This window comes from Canis lupus, chromosome 17, assembly GCF_048164855.1.
Source record: "Canis lupus baileyi chromosome 17, mCanLup2.hap1, whole genome shotgun sequence".
Taxonomy (NCBI): Eukaryota; Metazoa; Chordata; class Mammalia; order Carnivora; family Canidae; genus Canis; species Canis lupus.
The window spans coordinates 14,873,411-14,895,402 of NC_132854.1; the positions used below are offsets into that span (position 1 = coordinate 14,873,411).

Here is a 21,992-nt window from a genome sequence, read left to right on the forward strand (position 1 = left end):
AGAATGCTGTTAACTATTTCTTTGGATGGCTGACTACCGTTTTATTCAAGTTTCTGGTCAAATATGTTGTGTTCCCACTCTTCCAAACTCACATTGCTATCACACTCTTATTATGTAGTATTCTGGCTTAATGATTGTATAGTACCCATTGGTATATCTCAAGCTTTATTTATTTCATACCTCCACACCATTCCTCCCACCCCACACAACCAAACTCACACAAATATACTAGAACATAATGACCATTAGAAGGAGGACTTTGCTTATTTTACCACTATATTCTGAACATGGAAAGAGTATTTTAAAATGAAATGTTAGTGATTTGCATATTAATGTTTAAGTTAATAAAAGCATTATAGATATAGTTGTTAATTGCTATACATATTCTTTACCTGTTTTTGTATTGGATAATTTGGGTTTCTCTTATCGACAAATTTTAAAAAATATGTTTTGAATACTAATCTTCTATACTTTGCAAACATCTTCTATAGTATTTCTGGTCTTCTGGTATTAAAAAAAATTATTTATGACATCTTTGGTTCAGTGCAAGTAATAATTGTGATGTAGTCAAATTAATCCAATATTTCTAATAGTTTCCTTCACGAAATCATAAGGACATTTTCCTGTATTTTCTTATAATAATAAAGGGCTAATCTTTATGTTTTGGTTTTAATCCATCTGGAATGTATTTGAATATGCTGCAGGTTAGGGATACAATTCTAGTTTTTCCATATGGAAAATTACTGTTTTTCACATAATTTATTGAACAGTTGAGTATTTTAAGCCATCATATGCCAAGTTTTCATATAGGCATGTATGTTTTTAGACTCTATATTCTGTTCCAATAATATAGATGTCTGTTCTATACAAATATATTTTAATTGCAGTAGCTTAAACTCCAAAGCAATCGTGACAAAGAAGAACAAAGCTAGAGGCATCATGCTTCTGGATTTCAAACTATATTACAAAGCTATAGTATTAAAATACTGTGGTATTGGCATAAAAATATATAGATCACCTAAGCATTCACCTGGGAAAAGGAAACGTGTTTAGTAGGTGAGCATGTTGAAATTTGTAGTTCAGTTTATTAGCCTAAAGAATGGGAGATGGGCTTCTGTGCTGAGGGAAGAAGTTTAGAATCAGATAAACCCAGTACTGCCACCTACCAGTATGAGGCTCTCCCAAGTCTCAGTTTCCTCAGAATTGCTACAGAATGAAAAGTAACAACTACTGAAAGAGTCCCAAGACAGCAGAGGAGTAGAATACCTTAGTTTCATCTGGTCCCAGGAATTCAGCTAGATAGCTACTAAATCATTCTGAACACCTGTGAACTGGAGATTTAAGAAGAAAGTAGCTGCAACTCTACAAGTAGAAAAGTGCCCACTTTCTGCAAGGTAGGAGGTGCAGAGAAATAAATCTGAGACAATATATGGGAATATAAACCATGGCAGGAGGTAGCCTCAATTAGCCTGCTTCTGGAAAGTGGTAATAGCAGTCAGGTGCCAAATCAGAACTTTCAGAACTTTTAGAAGTCTGTTTTAGTGAGGCATGTCCTGGCCTGAAAGGTGTTCAGGTGATGAAGTGGGTCAAAATCCTAGGTGGGACAGTGTGGTCTCAGGATCCTCAGGGTCACAGAAAGGCTGGGAGTGCCTGAGTGCCCTAGAGTTCCCAAGCATCGGAAAGGGGAAGCCAGCAACAAACAGCCGAGGAGTGAGCTTTCAGCTCCAGGTTGCCATAAACTGTGAATGACACACGGTAATCATGACTGCTCTCCAAGCAGGGGCCCAACAAATGGCAGAACGGCAAGAACCCCTCTTCCCTCAAAAGGGTCTGCAGGGCTTGGAGACTTGAATGAGGGTCACGTGCCTATGATGGAAAGGCTCAGTCACAGGCTGGGTAAGCAGAGTTCGAATGGAGCCCAGGGAGAAAGGAGTGACTGCTTTTCCCTGAGGGAGTACTGAAGAGTGGTCCTGGAGACTGACAGGTCACCATTTTCACTCATCCTCTAAAGCTGTGAGGAAAGCCTTTGGAGAACAAAAGCCGAATAAGCAAGCTGGAGCAGATTACCTCACCTGGCTCCCTGACAAGGGTGGTGCAGTCCCATGGGGGTGCAAAGACACCTGAGAATCAGCACAACAGGTCCCTCCCCTAGAAGATAAGCACCACTATCCAGCCAAGACCAAATCTACTGATCACAGAGAACTGCAAAGCTCCAGCACTAGGGGAATATCACATATATAATTCATGAGGGTTTTTCCCCCACAATTCTTTAGTCTTTCAATTTTAATTTTTTTCTTTCCTTTCCCAACCAAGTTTTTATCAACTTTTTAAAAAATCTTTTTTAATTTTCATTTTTACATTTACATTCTATCCTTTCATTATATTTAATTTTATTTTTGTACATATATCTTTTTCTTTCTTTACAATTTGGGGATGCATTTTCTCTTTTTTTTAAGATTTTATTTATGTATTTGAGGGAGAGAGAGAGAAAGCACAAGCAAGACGAGGGGCGGAGGGATAAGCAGGTTCGAGCCCCATACAGGATTCAGTCCCAGCTCTGGGATCATGACCTGAGCCAAAGGCAGATGCTTAACCAGCTGAGCCACCCAGGTGCCCCAGGATGCAGTTTCTTCTAACAGACCAAAAATACACCTAGAATCTAGTGTATGTCTCTGTTCTCTTCTCCTGTTTGATCATATTCACTTTTTTCTCTTTTTTTCTTTTTTTTCCTGATTTGTTAGTCTTTTTAAATTTTCATCTTTATGATTACATTCTATCCTTTCAAAGTACTTTATTTTTGTATATTTATGTTTTTCTTTCTTTACAAGTTTGAGATATCATTTCTTCTAACAAACTGACCAAATATACTCAGGACATAGTGTATTGCTCTGTTCTGTTCACCTGTCTGTTCATATTCTTTTTTTTTTTGTCTTTTAATTTTCATTTTTTATAGTTACATTCTATCCTTTCATTGTATTTAATTTTTTTTGTAGACATAGAAGGTTTTCTTTTGTTACAATTTTAGGATCTAGTTTTCTAACAGTCCAAAATACTATTGCTCTCTTCTGTTCACCTGTCTGATCATATTTTCTCAATTTTTTTTTGTTTCACATCTCTTCTGATTTTTTTAAAGATTTTATTTATTTATTCATGAATGACACAGAGAGAGAGGGAAAGACAAAGAGGGAGAAGCAGCTCCATGCAGGAAGCCCAATGTGGGACTCGATCCCAGGACCCCAGAATCATGCCCTGGGCCAAAGGCAGACGCTCAACTGCTGAGCCACCCAGGTGTTCCTCTTCTGATTTGTTGAGTGTATATTTCTCTGGGGTTGTTGTTGCCATATTAGTATTTCGTTCTCAAGTTCATCTGTTTTTCTCTGGACAAGACGGAAAAACACCCCACTTACTACAATGGACAGATCATCTAAGCAGATCAATAGGAAACAAGGGCTTTGAATGACACACTGGACCAGATGGACTTCACAGATATATTCACAGCATTCTATTCTAAAGCAACAGAATACACATTCTTCTCAAGTGCATATGGAACATTTCTCCAGAATAGATCACATACTGGGTCACAAATCGTGTCTCAACTGATAGTAAATGATCGAGATCATTTTGATGGCTACTCAGCCACCAAAAAATGAAATCTTGCCATTTGTAATGATGTGGATGGAACTAGAAGATATTATGCTAAGTGAAATAAGTCAGAGAAAGACAGTTATATGATTTCAGTTGTATGTGGAATTTAAGGAACAAAACAGAGGGGCATAGGGAAAGGGAGGGAAAAATAAGATGAAATCAGAGAGGAAGAGAAACCATAAGAGACTTAATCATAGGAAACAAATTGAGAGTTTTTGGAGGGGTGAGGAGGTGCGGTTATTTGGTGATGAGCATTAAGGAGGGCAGGTGATACAATGAGCACTGGGTATTATATAAAACTGATGAATCACTGACCTCTACCTGTGAAACTAATAATACACTATATGTTAATTAGTAGAATTTTAGAAAATAAAAAATATAGAGATCAGTGGAACAGAATGGAGAGCCAAAAGAAAACCAGAGCTGGGGGCATCACAATGCCGATTTCAGGTTGTACTACAAAGCTGTGATCATCAAGACAGTGTTGTACTGGCACAAAAACAGACACATAGATCAGTGGAACAGAATAGAGAATCCAGAAATGGGCCCTCAACTCTATGGTCAACTAATATTCAACAAAGCAGGAAAGACTATACACTGGAAAAGGGACAGTCTCTTCAATAAATGGTGCTGGGAAATTGGACAGCCACGTGCAGAAGAATGAAACTAGACCATTCTCTTACACCATACACAAAGATAAACTCAAAACGGATGACAGATCTAAATGTGAGATAAGAATCCATCAAAATCCTAGAGGAGAATATAGGCAACACCCTTTTTGAACTTGGCCACAGCAACTTCTTGCAAAATACATCTATGAAGGCAAGGGAAACCAAAGCAACCTACAAAATGGGAGAAGATATACCAATCAAAACCACAATGTGATACCACCTCACACCAGTGAGAATGGTGAAAATTAACAAGGCAGGAAATAACAAATGTTGGAGAGGATGTGGAGAAAGGGGAACCCTCCTGCACTGTTGGTGGGAATTTGAACTGGTGCAGCCACTCTAGAAAACCGTGTGGAGGTTCCTCAAAAAGTTAAAAATAGAACTTCACTACGACCCAGCAATTGCACTGCTGAGCATTTACTCCAAAGATACAGATGTAGTGAAATGCCGGAACACTTGCACCCCAATGTTTCTAGCAGCAATGTCCACAATAGCCAAACTGTGGAAGGAGCCTCGGTGTCCATGGAAAGATGAGTGGATAAAGAAGATGTGGTCTCTGTACACAATGGAATAATACTCAGTCATTAGAAATGACAAATACCCACCATTTGCTTCGATGTGGATGGAACTGGAGGGTATATGTTGAGTGAAATAAGTCAGAGAAGGACAAACATTATATAGACTCATTCATTTGGGGAATACAAAAAAATAGTGAAAGGGAATAAAGGGGAAAGGAGAGAAAATGAGTGAAAATATTAGTGAGGGTGACAGAACATGTAGAGACTCCTAACTCTGGGAAACGAACATGGGATAATGGAAAGGGAGGTGGGTGGGGGGGTTGGGGTGACTGAGTGACGGGCACTGAGGGAGGCACTTGACGGGATGAGCACTGGGTGATATGCTATATGTTGGCAAATTGAACTCCAATAAAAAAAAGAGAGAGCCAAGAAATAAACCCGTGCATATATGGTCGACTAATATTCAACAAGAGAGCCACCATACTCAGTTAAATGGTGCTGGGAGACCTGGATAACCACATGCAAAAGAATGGAACTAACCCTCTTATAACACTCACAAAAATTGAATTGGATTAAAGATTTAAACATAAAATACGAAACCATGAAACTCCTAGAAGAAAACCTGAGGGAAAAACCGCTTGACAAGGTCTTGGCAGTGATTTTTTGAACTGATACCTAAGGAAAGGCAACAAAAGCAAAAATAAAGTGCAATGCAGTGAAAAATAAATGAAAAAAATAAAGTAGGACTACATCAAACTAAAAAGCCTCTGGACAGCAGAGGAAGCCATTAACAAAACTAAAGGCAATTTATGGAATGGGAGAAAATATTTGTAAATCATTTATCTGATGAGTTTAATATCTGAAATATATAAAGATCTCTTACAACTCAGTAGCAAAAAAAAAAAAAAAATCTGATGAAAAAATGGGCAAAAGACCTGAATAGATATTTTTCCAAAGGAGACATGCAAATGGCCAGCATGTACATAAAAAGGCTTTCAACATTGCTAATGAGGAAATGTAAATAGAAACTACAGTGAGGTACCACATCACGCTTGTTAGAATTGCTGTTGTTAAAAAGACAAGGGTGCAAAGATGTGGAGAAAAGGCAATCCTTTTGCACTTTTGTTGGGAGTGTAGCCACTATGGAAAAGAGTATAGAAGTTCCTCAGAAAATTTTAAAAGGAACCACCATGTGATTGTGTGTTTCTTCTTCTGGGTGTATATCCAAAGGAAACAAAACACAAACTTGAAAAGAAATCTGTACTCTCATGTTCACTGCAGCATTACCTACCATAATAAAGACCTGGGGACAGCCCAGGTGTTCTGCAGTCGATAAATGGGTAAAGAAAATGTTTCTGTGTACAAAGGGATGATATCATTAAAAATAAAGAAATCCTGCCTTTTGTGTATGACAACATGGATGGATCCTTGAGGGCATTATGTTAATTGAAGTAAGTTCCACCACGAAAGACACATACTGTCATGATATCACTTCTATGTGGAACCTAAAGAAAAACAAAAAACAGAACAGATTGGCGGTAATGAGAGGTGGTGATGATGGGTAAAGGTGGAAAGAATAAACTTTCTGTTAAAAGTTCTGGGATTACTATAGTTAATAATACTGTATTGCATATTTGCAAGTTGCTGAGAGATCTTAAAAGTACTTACCACAAGAAAAAAAAATGAGCTATAAAAAATAAGCTATAGATGTTAACAAAATGTACTGTGGTAATCATTTCCTATTGTCTAGACCTATCAAATCATTATGTCTTACACTTTAAAGTAATACAGTGTTTATGTCAATTATATCAGGGTAGGAATGGAAGTGGGAGATCAAATTACTGTTTATCTTTTTATTTTTTTTTTTATTTTTTTTTTTTAAAGATTTTATTTATTTATTCATGATAGTCACACAGAGAGAGACAGAGAGGCAGAGACACAGGCAGAGGGAGAAGCAGGCTCCATGCACCGGGAGCCCGATGTGGGATTCGATCCCGGGTCTCCAGGATCAGCCCCGGGCCAAAGGCAAGCGCCAAACCGCTGCGCCACCCAGGGATCCCTGTTTATCTTTTTAAATATGTCTCCCAAGTGATTCTAATGTACCCTACAGGAGAGGATGCTCATCTATTGAGAATTAGTGTCCCAAGTTATTTTTTGGAGTATGTGACCATTAAATATACTATGAAATCCTACTAGCTGACTGTCACTTTGTCACATCAAATTATAACCTTTTTAATGAATGATATATTGTACATTCAAAAGAGTTATATTTTAAATCTAGTCAACATGTAATTCTAATAAAATGGAGTTGCTTATGCTGCCTTTGGAACAGATGCCTTTTTATGGGGAGAGAAGAAATAGAAAAATGAAGAAAGATTCTTCTCACTGGTTGATTTAGCCTATGAGCATTTTTGGTTTGCAAATCCAAACTTATTAGACTACAGTTCACATTTTATATTAATACATTTTCAAATGGAGACAGTAAATATGAATTTAATAAACATTTATTTCTGAGGAGCTAATATTTCAGAATTGATAATGGAAATTGGTTTTGTGAAATTATATTTCTTTTACGGACTGTAACAAAATATGTAGATTTGGAGCTTTGATTTGCTTCTCTACCTGCTGATTGTCTTTTTAGTGGATAGTCAAGATGCATTTTTAAATTGACCTGTTTGAAAGTGAAAACTCTAAAATATTTTCAACTTTTTCAGATGACCATAATTATAAGCAACCCAGTCTCCTCATACTATTTTTCATTATAGCATGTGCCTGAGAAATTAGCAAATTACATTTTCATGTGGGTGGCAGTGTTAAATATGTCTCTGTATATCTGAAATTAATTTTTATATCATCTTATTTGGAAATAGAACAGCCCAGGAATAGTCACTCTGGACATATTTTTAAGGTTGTGGTGGACGGGGGCGGGGGACAAGTTAGGAAAGAAGAGAGTAAAAAGAGTAATACACTATTGAGGCTCTCCTTCCCTCCACTCTTTACCTCTTCTCTATCATGTAGGATTGCAAAACTGCCCTCTTGCAAACTTGAGTAAGCAGAGGTGCACAGAATGTTCAGGAATGTTTCCTGGGCACTAGGTTAAACTGTTTCCTAAGCCATGAAAGGATGTGCCAAATGATGATGATTGTAGCAGAACTGAAAAGAATTTCAGGCTGGAAGCTTGAAAGAACCTTAGACATCCTCTAAAAATATTATGTATATTTATCCAGGTTGCTTACCATTTGAAAAAATGTGGTGAGTTCTCTTCCTTGATGGGGTAATCTTTAGAAGTACATTTTGTATTTGCCCATTACAGAAAGGAGAAAATTCGATATTAAAATTCTGATCATCAGTACTGGAGACAATTCCATTTTAGGCAATTTTTGCCCTTGTTGCAAGATTAGATACTGATTTTTGGCATTTGGTATATTTTAATCATTGAGAAACTTGAAGAAAAACTTAATCAGGTTGTTCAAAACTGCAATTTTTTTTTTAATGTCTTTTACCTCTTCTCTTCAGTATCACTTTTGGTAACACTAGTTCTACATCTAGATAATTAGCAAGTGAATAGCATTTGCTGGATAGCAAATCTTGTGTAGTTCACTGTGAAAGGTTTTATTTATTTATTTATAGGTTCACAGTTTTATTGAAACTTGATTATATTGGAGCCTCTGTTCATTAACTCATAGGAGAAATGGGGAAATTACCATAGTATAACAAAAAGGACAGGTATTTCTTCTTTGAAAAAGAGTAATTGAAACATTAGAGCCATGACAAGGTTTTTAGAAAGTAAGGACATGGTAATCAACCAAATTCTGGGTCCTTGATATACTATCTAGAGTATAAATAGCCCCCAAATAATAATATTTCACAGTGATTAAAAAAAGATATTAATAATTTACCCTAATGTCCTAATACACAAATGTGCTGAATTTAAAAGAAGTTGTTTAACAAAATATTTTCTTTTTTAAAAACTAAATTGTGTTGGAACAGAAACCAGTCTCACAGAAAATGTACTTATCTGGCTACGGTGTGGAGCTAGCAATTAAAAGTACAGAATACAAAGCTTTGGATGATACCCAAGTCAAAAGTAAGTTTACTGTCTGTGCTTGAGTGGAATAAAAATTGGCAGGCTTGCGTACTTTTAAGAAAACTTAATGACTATAGTCTTACACATGTTAATTTGAAGCTGGAGATGGAGTAGACCCTGTTTCTCCTTAGTTTAGAATTTGATTTTAATCTGAAAGAAATATATTTGATATTGTGCTCTCAAGAACTTCTTTAAATTGGAAAAAGCATCTTGTTTTGCTTTATCTGGTGACTTCCCATTCATTTTCAGCAATAAATAAAAAATGGTAACCTATGCAAGGCAGGCTGAGGCAGTAGATGAGGCTGGTCATAGCTGTAGGGACAGCCAGGAGTGCCCAGCCAGTCCAGCCTGGGGATAGGGGTGAGGTTGGGGGACTGGCAGTAATGGGGGGTGTCAGTGTGGGTCAGTGTCTCAGAAAGTTATTGGCAACACGCAGTCTTAGGAAGCTTTGTCTCATGTATTTATGATAAAGTTAGGATGCTGCTGCTGCTCTTGAAGTAGGATGGGGAGAGGCCTATAAATTGCTAGTTTAGATGAAGTGGATTGATTAGATCTGTGATCTGCAAACCCTTGTCTGTCTGTGGTTATGCACTAACTGCATGCTTTAGATAAAGGACTGAGGAGACCTGAAGAAACTAGTTTTCAGATTCTTATGAAAATTTTTTATTACCTGGTTCATCCAAAATTTATTTATACATGATTCTTGGTTAAGAGTTACTTTTTTTTTTTTTTTTTTTTAAGATTTACTTATTTATTTGAGAGAGAGCACGAGTTCAAGGGGAGGGGTAGAGGGAGAGGACCTCAAGCTGACGCCAGGCTGAGCTGAGAGGGGAGCCCCACGTGGGGCTCGAACCCAGGACCTCAAGACCATGACCTGGGCTGAGATCAGGTCAGACGCCCAAAAGACTGAGCCACCCAGGAGGTTAAGAGTTTTTAATTCATTCTTTTATATGCTCTCCTCTGTGGCTTCTGCTTTAACTTTATTTTTCTATTCAGGATCTAGTCCTAAAGGCTTTGCTCTGATCACAGACCTAGCCCTGGCCACTCCTCCTGAAAGTGCTTCAAATAAAGATCTGTATTACTGTAAAGTCCTGCCAGTTACTGCTTCTCTTTCTCTCTTTCTGTCTCTCATAACTAGATATATAAAATCTTTAAAAAAATATAAAAAATTAAAAAGCAGGGGGGATCCCTGGGTGGCTCAGCGGTTTAGCGCCTGCCTTCGACCCGGGCGTGATCCCGGAATCCCGGGATCGAGTCCCACATTGGGCTCCCTGCATGGAGGCTGCTTCTCCCTCTGCCTGTGTCTCTGCCCCACCCCCCATAAATAGATAAATAAAATCTTTAAAAAAAAAAAAAAAAGTCCTGCCAGTTAGAGTTACTGGAATTATATAGTGTGAGTAATAACATTCAGATTTTGTGTATTTCTATATAGCTTATACGCAGCTTTACAGTGCTGTGTAATGTATCTAATTGTCATGATAGTAACATAAAGCATTTTCTAGCTATACTTGAGCTTGGAATTTTCTTTTAAAAAGTCAGGTGAAAAAAATGTAAAAAGACAAGTCATGACATGTGATCTATATTCCACACTAAATTCTGTCTTCACCCACTAACGTATGTTTGGAATAGATCTTTTCTCCATTCTAGTTGCCACTCTTTTATTCAGTTCTGTTTTTCCCTCCATTTCCGTGCATCAGGCTTCTAACTGGCCTCTCTGATCTTTGGCCTTCTGTTCTGGAGTCCTCCCCACTACCCAAAGTAGATGAATCAGTATCCCTTACGGTGCTTTTGGGTTGGATGCCTTACGATGAAAATCTGACTTTGTGACTCTACTGGTTAAAATCCCTCAGAGGCTCTGCATAACCCCCCCCCCCCCTCGTAAATTCCAGGACTGTGGCATTGCAAAGAAAGCTTTTTATACTCCACCCTTTTTCTGCCTTCTCTCCCTCTGCCTCTCATTTGTACCCTCTGGTTCTTCAGCACTAATGTACCGTACAGAATGATGTTCTGTTCCCTGGATGCCTCCATGTTTGGCTTCATTTTAAGCCTTTATGACCTCTTTAGAGTACTTCTGTCCTTTAGCATCTGCTGTTCCCTCTGCCTGAAACCTTCCTCCTTTTTCCCACTCTTCTCCCATCAAAGGCCTACTAATCTTTTAAAACTCCTATCTGGCCATCAGTACTTCTGAGATGGCTGGCTGTCTTGCTGCTTTGTCAAGAGTGATTTTTCCTCTTTTCTATATTGCATATATTCTGTGCTTTCTTTCATAAAGTTTTACACACTATATTAAAATTGTCTATTTGTCTCTCCACCAAGTGGCATTTGTGTCTTTTGTGTCTCTCTTCTTCATGTGTGTCTGGCAGGAATCAGACATCATAGCAAGCAGCCTGATGAAAGGATAAAAGGGGGAGAAGGAAGACTGGATCAGGGCACCCAGGGCTTTTAGCTATGGTACTGCGGGTGTGAGCCTTCAGAGGAGAGAGGGAAGGGGAGCGTACTGGAGGGTCCCTGGCGCACTTGGAGAGTTACCCCAGGCTGTAAGGGCTCATGAGTTCTTGTGGTCCCAAGTACCTTTTACCACCCTGTATGTTATTTGTTGAGTAGAGGAGAGGTGAGAAGGAAGGGAAATGACAGTAACATGTTATGTTCTTTTTAGTGTCTTTCTAAAGATTTTCTGTCTTTAAAGCATTGGAAACATGCAAGCATGCCTATATTTGTTAGGGCTTGGAGTGCTTGCTTGGATTGAGAGCTAAAGAATTTGTTGCAGCCACCTTGGTTTATCATTCTGGTTATAAAATAGAATTTGACTGTGAAATAATCTTTTTTTTTTTTTTTTAAATTTTTATTTATTTATGATAGTCACACACAGAGAGAGAGAGAGGCAGAGACGTAGGCAGAGGGAGAAGCAGGCTCCATGCACCGGGAGCCCGATGTGGGATTCGATCCCGGGTCTCCAGGATCGCGCCCTGGGCCAAAGGCAGGCACTAAACCGCTGCGCCACCCAGGGATCCCCTGACTGTGAAATAATCTATAAAGCATTGGTTAAATATTTAATGACCCAGGCCTGTTTAAAAAGAGAGCACACTCAGAAATACAAGTATGCGCATGTACATGTAGTGGTGGGCTGGTCCATGAAAGAAAAACAAGGTAAAACAAAGAATTTATAGCATTCTAATTTTTGACAACCTAGTTCTTTCCCAGTCTGAAAATATTTTGTTTTTGTTTCTGAAACAGCAGTGACCAATGCTACTATAAAGGATGAGATTGAGATAAATGAAGTTCAAGGATTTCTCTTCCAGAAACTAAAGTGAGTCTGAATTGAAATGAAGTGGCATTGCGGTGCTCTTAAGTTTGTTTTTGAAGGAACTCAGTATGCTGTGCTGGTGTCTGTTTTATGTTCTTGTAATGTACCTGTAATTGGTTTTATTTATTACAGAAATAATACATGGTTAATGCAAAACACAATAGTAAAATAATCATAATTTTCACAGTATGATGAGTTTGATTAGAAAAATAGGAATTGGAAATAATCAAAGTTATCTTTGTCAAAAAACAAAAAATTATAGAATCTTTTACTGGCCTACTGGGTTAGGAAAATTATGGTTAGTATTGGATCATTAGCATGAAATAAGATTTTTGTGCCTCAAAAGAAAAAATATTTTCTTAAATTTCTGTATGCAGACTGTCATATTAAAAACCTTTTAACATCTGGTCTTAATTTCATATACATGTATAAGTAAATGTTCAGAAATTAAAGTTGTATCCACCCCCTTTTTTTCCTTGCATCACTGATTGAAGACCAAGAATAGGATGGTTGGTGAGTGCTCTCTGAATATTCACGTATGGGGATTGTTGTCATTTTATGTGCTTTCCCTTATTTACAAGAAGGAAAATTTGTGGTTTCATTACAAAGGCAAAATTAGTTAAAGGTAAAGGATAGTTTTTATTAATAGCTTTAATTTTTGCTTGATATTCTAAGTATTATAAAGGACACTAAGGTCAGTTCTCTGGTGCAGAGATACTGTTACAGAGCAAGAGAACATTTTTGGAAACTGTGCTAATTTAATTGATACAGATGACAGAGTTATATTTCTAAAGTAAATTGACCCAGTGGCATACTAGTGGCCTTAGGAATGTAATGTATAAAACAGATTCGTTCCAAGTAAGGTATTTATTTAGTAGATAGCAATACATTTTTATTCCATTGTCAACTGTCTCAAAATCTTGGAATCCACAGTTTTCTTTAATTATTTTTTAAACATACCTTTTTATTGGAATAAATTGTACATCCTACAGAAAGCCTTTGGAGCCCTGGGATATTAGTTTTTAAAAGAGGAAGTACTCAGAATTAGTTCTTACACAGTGACTCAACTGATTTAGACAAAACCCTTTGCTTTGAGATATTATATGAATAATGTATTTTTATCTAGTTACATAAATAATTTTAGCAGTGAAAATTACTAGGATTATAGTTAAATATAAAAACCAACGTATAGCTCTTATAAACTTTATATGTTCTGTAATTTAAAATATTGAGAAAGGAGGAGTTAATTGAATTCAGTTGTAGTCAGTCTTGATTCATTTTTAAAATGTGGTTCCATGTAATAAAATTGTGTATCAGCACTGTGTTTACTGTTAATTATAAGATTAATGCATTTCCATGTATATGGTTCTGTATATTTTTTATTTAGCATTTTAAAATCGTTTCTCTTTACTGTTGAAAATAATGTGCTTTGTAAGTTGTGTTGGTGGTAAAGTTTTTTTAAGAGAATTCTTTTTAAATCTGAAATGGCACGTATCTTGATTTCATGAGAGAAGAAAGAAGCTACAGTTGAGATTCTGTATGTAGTAAAATGTCATTCCTGCTACATGATTATATTGCAGTCTCAAAAAAGATACCAGGGTGTGTTTAACATTAGGCAAAATGATCCTATTGAAGATTTTTATAAGTTTCAAAGATGGAACTTTTCAGAAGTAAATCCTAAGATTGTATAGGAAGCATCGATGTTTTCCTTATAAAATAGTTTTGTTTTAAATTATAAAAGCAAAGCTTGTAATTTATCAAATGCTAAATGGTATAGAACATAATAAAAGCTAATAATTCTGCCCTAACCCTTGGGTCCCTTCTAGTTAATGTTAACATGTTAACAATCAAGAGTATATCCCTCTAGGTTTGGTTTTATTTTGTTTTATATATTGAAAAAAGTATAAAATTAAAGAAAAAGTGCATATACACATCTCTTTTTTTTAAGTTCTGTGGACATAGCTGCATCATGCTGTATTATCCTGGTGAACAGTTAGTTTATATCTAATTATTTGAAAGAGTTAATTTCAAAATTATACTGCTTGTAGTAGGTGACAATAATTAACATAACTTAATATTCTAATACAGAGAAAGATATTCAGATCTTAGAGATAATCTGACAGCATTCCAAAAATACCTGATTGAGAGTAACAAAGAAATGACGCCTTTGAAAGTCTGGGAACTACAAGGTATACTATTTTGATCTACTTTCATGTAGCATTTTGGTAACCTATCTCTGTTCTGTTAAATAAACTGTATATAACATGATATAAGTTATTTCATAAATAATAATTACTGATGTGAATTTTTGTGGAAATTGATACTTAACTAAAAAGCATCAAGCAAATCATACTTTTATGTTTAAAAGAGTTAAAATCACATAAAGTGTAGCTGTTTAATATTATCTAATCATTTTTAAAGTGTTCACTGATTTGTCTTCTAGGTTCATTTCAAGTATAAAATCACATCTCAAGGAGTGTCTAACATTGATTAAAAATCCTGACTAGTCAGTCAGGAAGTCAGAACTAAATGTTACTAGTTTTCTTCTGTTTAAAATTTTGATCTTGATAGACCATTGCATATTTCACTGTTAGCTTAGAACAGCCTTTGTGCTAACCTCCTGTAAGCAGATATTTTGTGATCAAAATTTAGTTTGAACTGTAAGACCTTTTCAATTTGTAATTTCCTTTTTTATTACTTGTAATTTTTAGTTGGTTTGAGGGGACATCATTTTCCTGTGTAACCCATAACTCCTGTCACATCTCTCATCAACTTTTTATTAACAGCCTATTGGGATAGTTGGCATACAGCTCACCCCTTTAAAATGTATGATTCAATGGGTTTTAGTATATTTTCTGAACTTTTTAATTGCCAGCATAGTCAGTTTTAGAGTATTTTCAATACCCTGAAAAGAAAACGTACCCATTAACAGTCACTCCCCGCTTTTTCCCAATTTCTCCAACTGTTGTAGGCAAGCACTATTCTACTTTCTTCTTCAGAATGTTATCTGAGGAACCCATAATTTAGAATATACAATTGCAGATGATAATTGTAGGTGATAGGGCATTTGAAAGGCTGATCAACAGAAGATGTGCACAGTCAGCTTAGTTTTAATCATCCAGCTGATGACTGTGTAAGGTAGATTGATTGGACTAGAAACAGGAACTCTGGTTAGGACATCGCTGGAATAATGTGGTGCGAGATTGCATTGTGACTGTGGTAGACAGCCTAGAAAGGAAGGCTGGAGATGGGAGGAGGCAAAGATGGCTTGAAGGTTTCCATCTTTGAGCCTTAATAGAATATAAAACATGTTAGTGTGCTTTGGGGTTGAAGATGGAGTTCAAGAAGAATGAGACTGATGTTAAAAGGACCGCTTAAGTTGACTGGACATCCTTAAATGACAAGGTCCACTAGCACTAGTGGGGTGAACATAAAGTCTGTAGGCTAAAAGGAGAGGATTGAAAAAGCTGAACATCTTAGCATAAAGGCTTAAAAAGGAAGAGGAGCTAACCGGTAGTGTAGAGTGACCAATCAGTACATGATTGGTGCTGCAGCTCACCCAGGGGTGGAAAGTAGAGCCAGTGAAGATGATGTGGGGAATGATGAGAAATAGAGAGCACCTTATATAGAAGCCAAACGAAGTAGATTTCCAAGACAGAGAAAGTAAGCAATACCTTTTTATTGATTTCCATTTATCGAGTATTCATTAATATTTAGTGAAGTATTTGCGTATCAGGTAAATTTTTTTGGTGAGAACATTTAACTTCTACTCTCTTAGCAAATTTCAATTATGTAGTACAGTGTTATCAACTCTAGTCACCACGGTATATGTTAGATTCCCAAACCCTCAGGATACCTAGGTGGCTCAGTGGTTGAGCATCTGTCTTTGGCTCAGGGCATGATCCTGGGGTCCTGGGATCGAGGCCTGCATTGGGCTCCCTGTAGGGAGCCTGCTTCTCCCTCTGCCTGTCTCTTCCTCTGTCTCTCATATGAATAAATAAAATCTTTTTAAAAAAATAGATTCTCAGACCCTCTTCATCTTATAGCTAAAAATGTATACCCTTTTACCAACCTCTTCCTCTTTCCTCCATCCAGCCCCAGGCAGCAACTTTTCTACTCTATACGAGTTCGAATTTTTTTTTTAGATTTTTCATATAAGCAACACTGTGTAGTATTTGCCTTTCTCTGTTCTCACTTAGCATAATGTCCTTCAGGTTCACCATGTTGTTACAAATGGCAGAACTTTCATTCTTTTTAATGCTGAATAATATCCCATTGTATGTATATACCACATTTTCTCTCTGCATTCACTCAGCCACAGACATTTAGATTGTTTCCACCTTGGCTATCATGAGCAATGCTGCAATGAATGTGGGAGTGTCTCTTTGAAAGCCTGATTTCATTTCCTTTGGATATATACCCACAAGTGGGATTGCTGGATCATATGAGGGTTTTAGTTTTAATTTCTTGAGGAATCACTGTAATGTTTTCTGTAGTTGCTACACCGGTTTATATGAGTTCCTTGCATATTGTGGTTATTAACCCCTTATCAGATATATGATTTGCAAATATTTTCTCCCATTCTATAGCTTTTTCATTTTGTTGATTATTTCCTTGGTGTCCAGAAGCTTTGTAGTATGATATAGTCCCACTAGTTCATTTTCCTGCCTTTGGTTTTGGTGTCAAATCCAAAAAATCATTGCTAAGACTAATGTCAAGGAGCCTACCCTTATAATTTCTTTCAGAATTAGTGGATTCAGGTCTTAAATTTGAATCTAACCCATTTTGAGTTGATTTTTGTGTATTGTGTAAGTAAGATAGTGGTCTGTTTTCATTCTTTTGCATGTGAATGCCCAGTTTTTCCTGACACCATTTATTGACTAGAAAGTGAGTATATTTTCTTTGCAGGAAGTGATCCTCTTGCGAATAGATCTTAGTAAGATTAGCCTTGAAAAATGGCTATTGTGTTTAGCAATTAGGAGATATTAATGAGTACTGATGCTGGAGCTGGAAACATGCTAGAGTAGATTGTGGAAATGCTATTTAAAGTTACTCAGCTAGAATGTGATACAGAGCTGGAACTGAACCTTGATCATTAGGCTCTCTATCCCATGGGAAGCTGTGCTAAGAACATCTCTTCCTAAGCTTTGACTCCAACCCAATTTACCACACTGAGAACGTGGAAATAAAACTAGCCACGTTATGCTAAACTGGTTATTTTACTAGTATGTTGTGAGCTGGGATTCTACCCATGGTGAAATATTAAAGAGAAACAGTATGTTTCACTCTTTGGTAACGAACATAGTTCAGGTTTAAAATCTTGTCAGGGGGATCCCTGGGTGGCTCAGCGGTTTGGCACCTGCCTTTGGCCCAGGGCGCGATCCTGGAGTCCTGGGATCGAGTCCCACGTCAGGCTCCCGGCATGGAGCCTGCTTCTCCCTCCTGTGTCTCTTCCCCTCTCTCTCTCTCTCTCTCTCTCTCTCTATCATAAATAAATAAAGAAAGAAACTCTATGTCTATCATAAATAAATAAATACATCTTTAAAAAATATTAAAAAATAAATAAAATCTTGTCAGACTCTTGACAAGGTAAACGAGACCAAGTAAGATTACTTACTTACAGCTACAGCATCCAACATACTGGAGACTGACTACATAAGCCAGTTTTCTTTCCAAAGAACTGTAGTATCGGGCAAATACTAAGTCTAAGATTTTTTTTATTATAGCATAAAGGTAAAACATGTTGAAAGAGAAAGTGAATGTTGATATATACTGAGTTGAACACATTGGATCTTAAAGTTCTTTCCAGAACAGGCTCTTCAAAGCTCTTTTTTTCCTTTTGTTGTTATTATCAAACTTTTTGTTGCATGTTTTATTCAACCTTAGAAAAAAATAGCTTTGCATCAGCATTTCTTTTCCTGTATCTCTTTTTGAAGCTCTACTGTAATTTGTGGAAAACAATACATATTAAATGATAATTAGTCCTTCATAAAAGTGTAAAACTTAACCTTATTTGGACATAAGTGATAGCCTTCCATTTAAAACTTTTGAAGAATATTAAGTATAAGAGTGTTAACATGTCTTATTTATAAATACATGGCAAGAAATGTTGACTAAATTATTTAAATTACATGGAAAACCTATAAAGATCTGACATTATGCTAGATTCCTTAATTATGTTTTTTTCCCAGATCTTAGTTTTCAGGCAGCTTCTCAAATAATGTCCACTCCAGTTTATGATGCCATAAAATTAATGAAAGACATTTCACAGAACTTCCCCGTAAAAGCCAGGTATGTTAAAGTTCATTGCTTTGAGTATAACCAGAACTCTTTCCATTAAATAAATTTTATGAAAATAGCTGATTTCATTTTAACATAGTGATATCAATTAATTCTGCTATATGATATAGTGTTAATGAAATCAGGGTATTTTTTTAATCTGTATGTTGGTTTTTTTTTTTTTTTATCAGAGGAAAATACTGGCTTGTCCATACGTGTGTATACTGCAAGATAGAACTCTTACATTAGAGTCAAATAGAAAGGAAAAATAATTTATTAAAATTATTTAAACATAAACAGTGATACGGAAATCCAGGATAAAACTTGTTTAAGTAATGAATAATGATGGAATATTTTTCTCTTTTCTAGGTAGGGGTGATGAAAAGTATTATTCTAAATAGATTTATGCCCAGAGTATGAGTAGCTCATGTTCTTCTCTTCCTTTCAGATTCTAAATAGGTAGTAATGTCTTGTTTATGGAATATTTTGTGGAATGCTTTTTTGTCAGTAGGATACCTAATCAAATTGCTTCCAGAAGTAATGATTTTATATTAAACCTATTTTGTAGTGCAATAGATAATACATCTGCATGTGTAAAAGTAATCATAGTTTTACAAAATAACAAAAGTCTTAGGCATTTGTAGTCTGGTTAGGAATGACAGGATATAAAATTATAAGCAACCAGTGAAATAAAAAATAAGTTAGCTTATATCGAAGATTCAGAGCATGTGATAAGTGCATCAGTGTTATTCTGAAGGGAACTGGAGAGCATCTCTACACTGGCCACATCATAGCCTGTGGGTGATTGTTAGGCCTCTCCTTGTCTCATACACTATTTTGTACATTTATCCACAGTACTCATTACTGAATTTTAAATCTAGATATTCTTTCCTTTGTAAGATAAATAGTACATAGTTGGCCACAAGATCACAAGAACCTTTCCATGGGACCCTGAAAATAGGTTTGTCAACTTATTTACAGATTAAAAATTAATATATTGATGTGACTCTTTGTGTTAATTTTAAACAGCCAAGAATTTGAGAAGTCAGTATTTATATACTAAAATAGAAATATGCACGTATATATAAATATTTAGATACACTGCTGTTTCTGAAATTACTAGATCAAATACAAATAAAATAACTCCAGTGTTAGGAAGACCATTTATTCACTCTTTTGACAGTAAGTCAGTTGTAATTCAGGGATCTGTTGCTAAACTCTGCTCTTAGTTTGTGGTTGGTCATTAAAAATATTGCAAACTGTGCTGACACTGCTAAGTTGGCTAACTTATAAGCTTGAGCATATTGTTAAAGTCACCTGATAGACAATCAGTAAATGATAAAATATTTGCCAAATGAATGAAAAATTTGTATTATCAAAGTATCCATTGTAATTTCTCCCAAATGCCCAAATTTTAGGAGATATCACATACTTATGAGTTGTTTTAAGATACACCTTTCTGCTCACGTTTTACTTTAAAACAGAACTTTTCATTAACAGTCTTTTAATTTTTCAATCATTTTGTTTGCATAAAATTAACAAATGTGTAACTAATTTTGCTAGGAGTTATCAAGTCAAATAAATGTAGTTAATAGACTTGTTAAAAAACATCTCTGTTTTTAAATTATAGGGGAGTTATAAGTTCTTCAAGAGTGAGTATATGAAGTCAGTATTAGAGCCATTTAGACCTTGCATACTTTGGTAGAGGTCCCAGGTTAACCAAAATCTTTGTGTACAAGAATTCTGAAAATTGCCCATTTGCATTGACATATATCATGATACTGGTAATTTCATATGAACTTTCTCTATATGGGCCAAATAGCACAAAATAGCATTTTCCATCAAGTATATTTGAAAAGTAAGTGTCTAGTAATAAGTTTTGATAGTACTTATTACTGCATGCATACAGTTAGTGTAGATGAGCTTTTTTTAAAATTAAGTTTTTATTTTAATTCCAGCGTAATTAACATACAGTGTTGTATTAGTTTCAGATGTACAATATAATGATTCAGCAATTCTGTATATCACCCAGAGTGTACATGAGTTCTTGACAGTCTGTAATCCATCTAAATTGAACACCCTTGTCAAATGAAAGCCATGGTACCAGTTGTCAAATCGGCCATATGGAAATGTATACTTTTTGGTCATGAAGCATTTCAAGTTTTTAGATTCTTATCTAGACTATTATATTTCACTGAATTAAAGATTAGTCCTAAACATTAGGAAAAATTAATTATATCAGTATTTATTTTCCCAGATCTCTGACCAGAATTGCTGTAAATCAACTTATGAGGGAGGAAATACAGGAAAATCAAAAGGTTTGTTTGAAGTTTTTCTTAATTACTACACTATCGCTATTTTAGACTTTCTGGATCTTCATTTTTCATACGAAAACAAAAATGATAATTTGTGCTTTTTTTGGTTATTACAATAGTTTGGGTTTTTCCATTTTTAGATTGTCTACTTTATATAGCCTACAATCTGTGATTCTAGCCAATCTTTCCTAACATATGTTTTGTTTAATTTCTTCATTCACCCTGTACTCTAGACCTTCTGTCCACATAGTATGGTTTTCTTTATAAGATAAAGAATAGGGCTGCCCAGGTGGCTCAGCCGTTTAGTGTCGCCTTCAGTCCAGGGCGTGAGCTTGGGAGACCCGAGATCGAGTCCCATGTCAGGCTCCCTGCATGGAGCCTGCTTCTCCCTCTGCCTATGTCTCTGCCTCTCTCTCTCTCTCTCTCATGAATAAATAAAACCTTTAAGTAAAAAAAAAAAGAATAAAGCTATGAGTTAACAGTTATAACTATGTTTCTCATATTTGGTTTGCTTTAAAAGCTTATGAGGCTTGAGTCAGGTTTGGACCACTGGAACATTGTTAGAATCCTACGGCATATAGGTCACAATTGATCAGTAATTTGGTAAGATTCTGCCAATTGGTCTATTAAATTACCTTAAGAATCCAAATGAGGGGGTATCCCTGGGTGGCTCAGCAGTTTAGCACCTGCCTTTGGCCCAGGGCGTGATTCTGGAGTCCCGGGATCAAGTCCCACATCGGGCTCCCTGCATGAAGCCTGCTTCTCCCTCTGCCTGTGTCTCTGCCTCCTCTCCCTCTCTCTCTCTCTCTCTCTCTCTCTCTCTCTCTCTCTCATGAATAAATAAATACAATCTTTACAAAAAAAAAAAAAAAGAATCCAAATGATCCTAGCTGTCTGTGTTAGTATTTGTGAAGTGCTTAGGACACTGCCCAACTTAATGACATAGGACTGCCTTGGCTTTAAGAATTATAACCAGATGCACAGGGCCCTGAACAGTAGGATTTTGTTTTTCTCCCATAAAAAAAGTCTCAAAGTAGGTGGTTACAGACATGATTTTCTTCTTCTATGGCTATGGAATGGCTGCCACAGCTCTAGACTTCTTATTGTGTTCAAAGCAGAAAGGGGCAGGAAGATGGTATTAGCCACATTCATCCTCTCTAAAGCCTTCCAGGA

At 36.2% G+C, this 21,992-nt stretch overlaps 1 protein-coding gene across 2 annotated transcripts in view; it reads left to right on the forward strand.

The window, feature by feature from the left end:
* UGGT2 (UDP-glucose glycoprotein glucosyltransferase 2) overlaps nt 1-21,992 on the forward strand; it is a 191,763-nt gene that overhangs the window by 39,210 nt on the left and 130,561 nt on the right. The window contains exons 6-10 of one of the 2 annotated variants that reach the window (XM_072782599.1): nt 8,825-8,921; nt 12,156-12,228; nt 14,314-14,414; nt 18,417-18,516; nt 20,747-20,822. In XM_072782599.1, coding sequence (XP_072638700.1) covers nt 8,825-8,921; nt 12,156-12,228; nt 14,314-14,414; nt 18,417-18,516; nt 20,747-20,822 — 447 coding nt within the window. The remainder of the gene's footprint in view (nt 1-8,824; nt 8,922-12,155; nt 12,229-14,313; nt 14,415-18,416; nt 18,517-20,746; nt 20,823-21,992) is intronic. The other variant, XM_072782600.1, reaches the window with a different exon arrangement.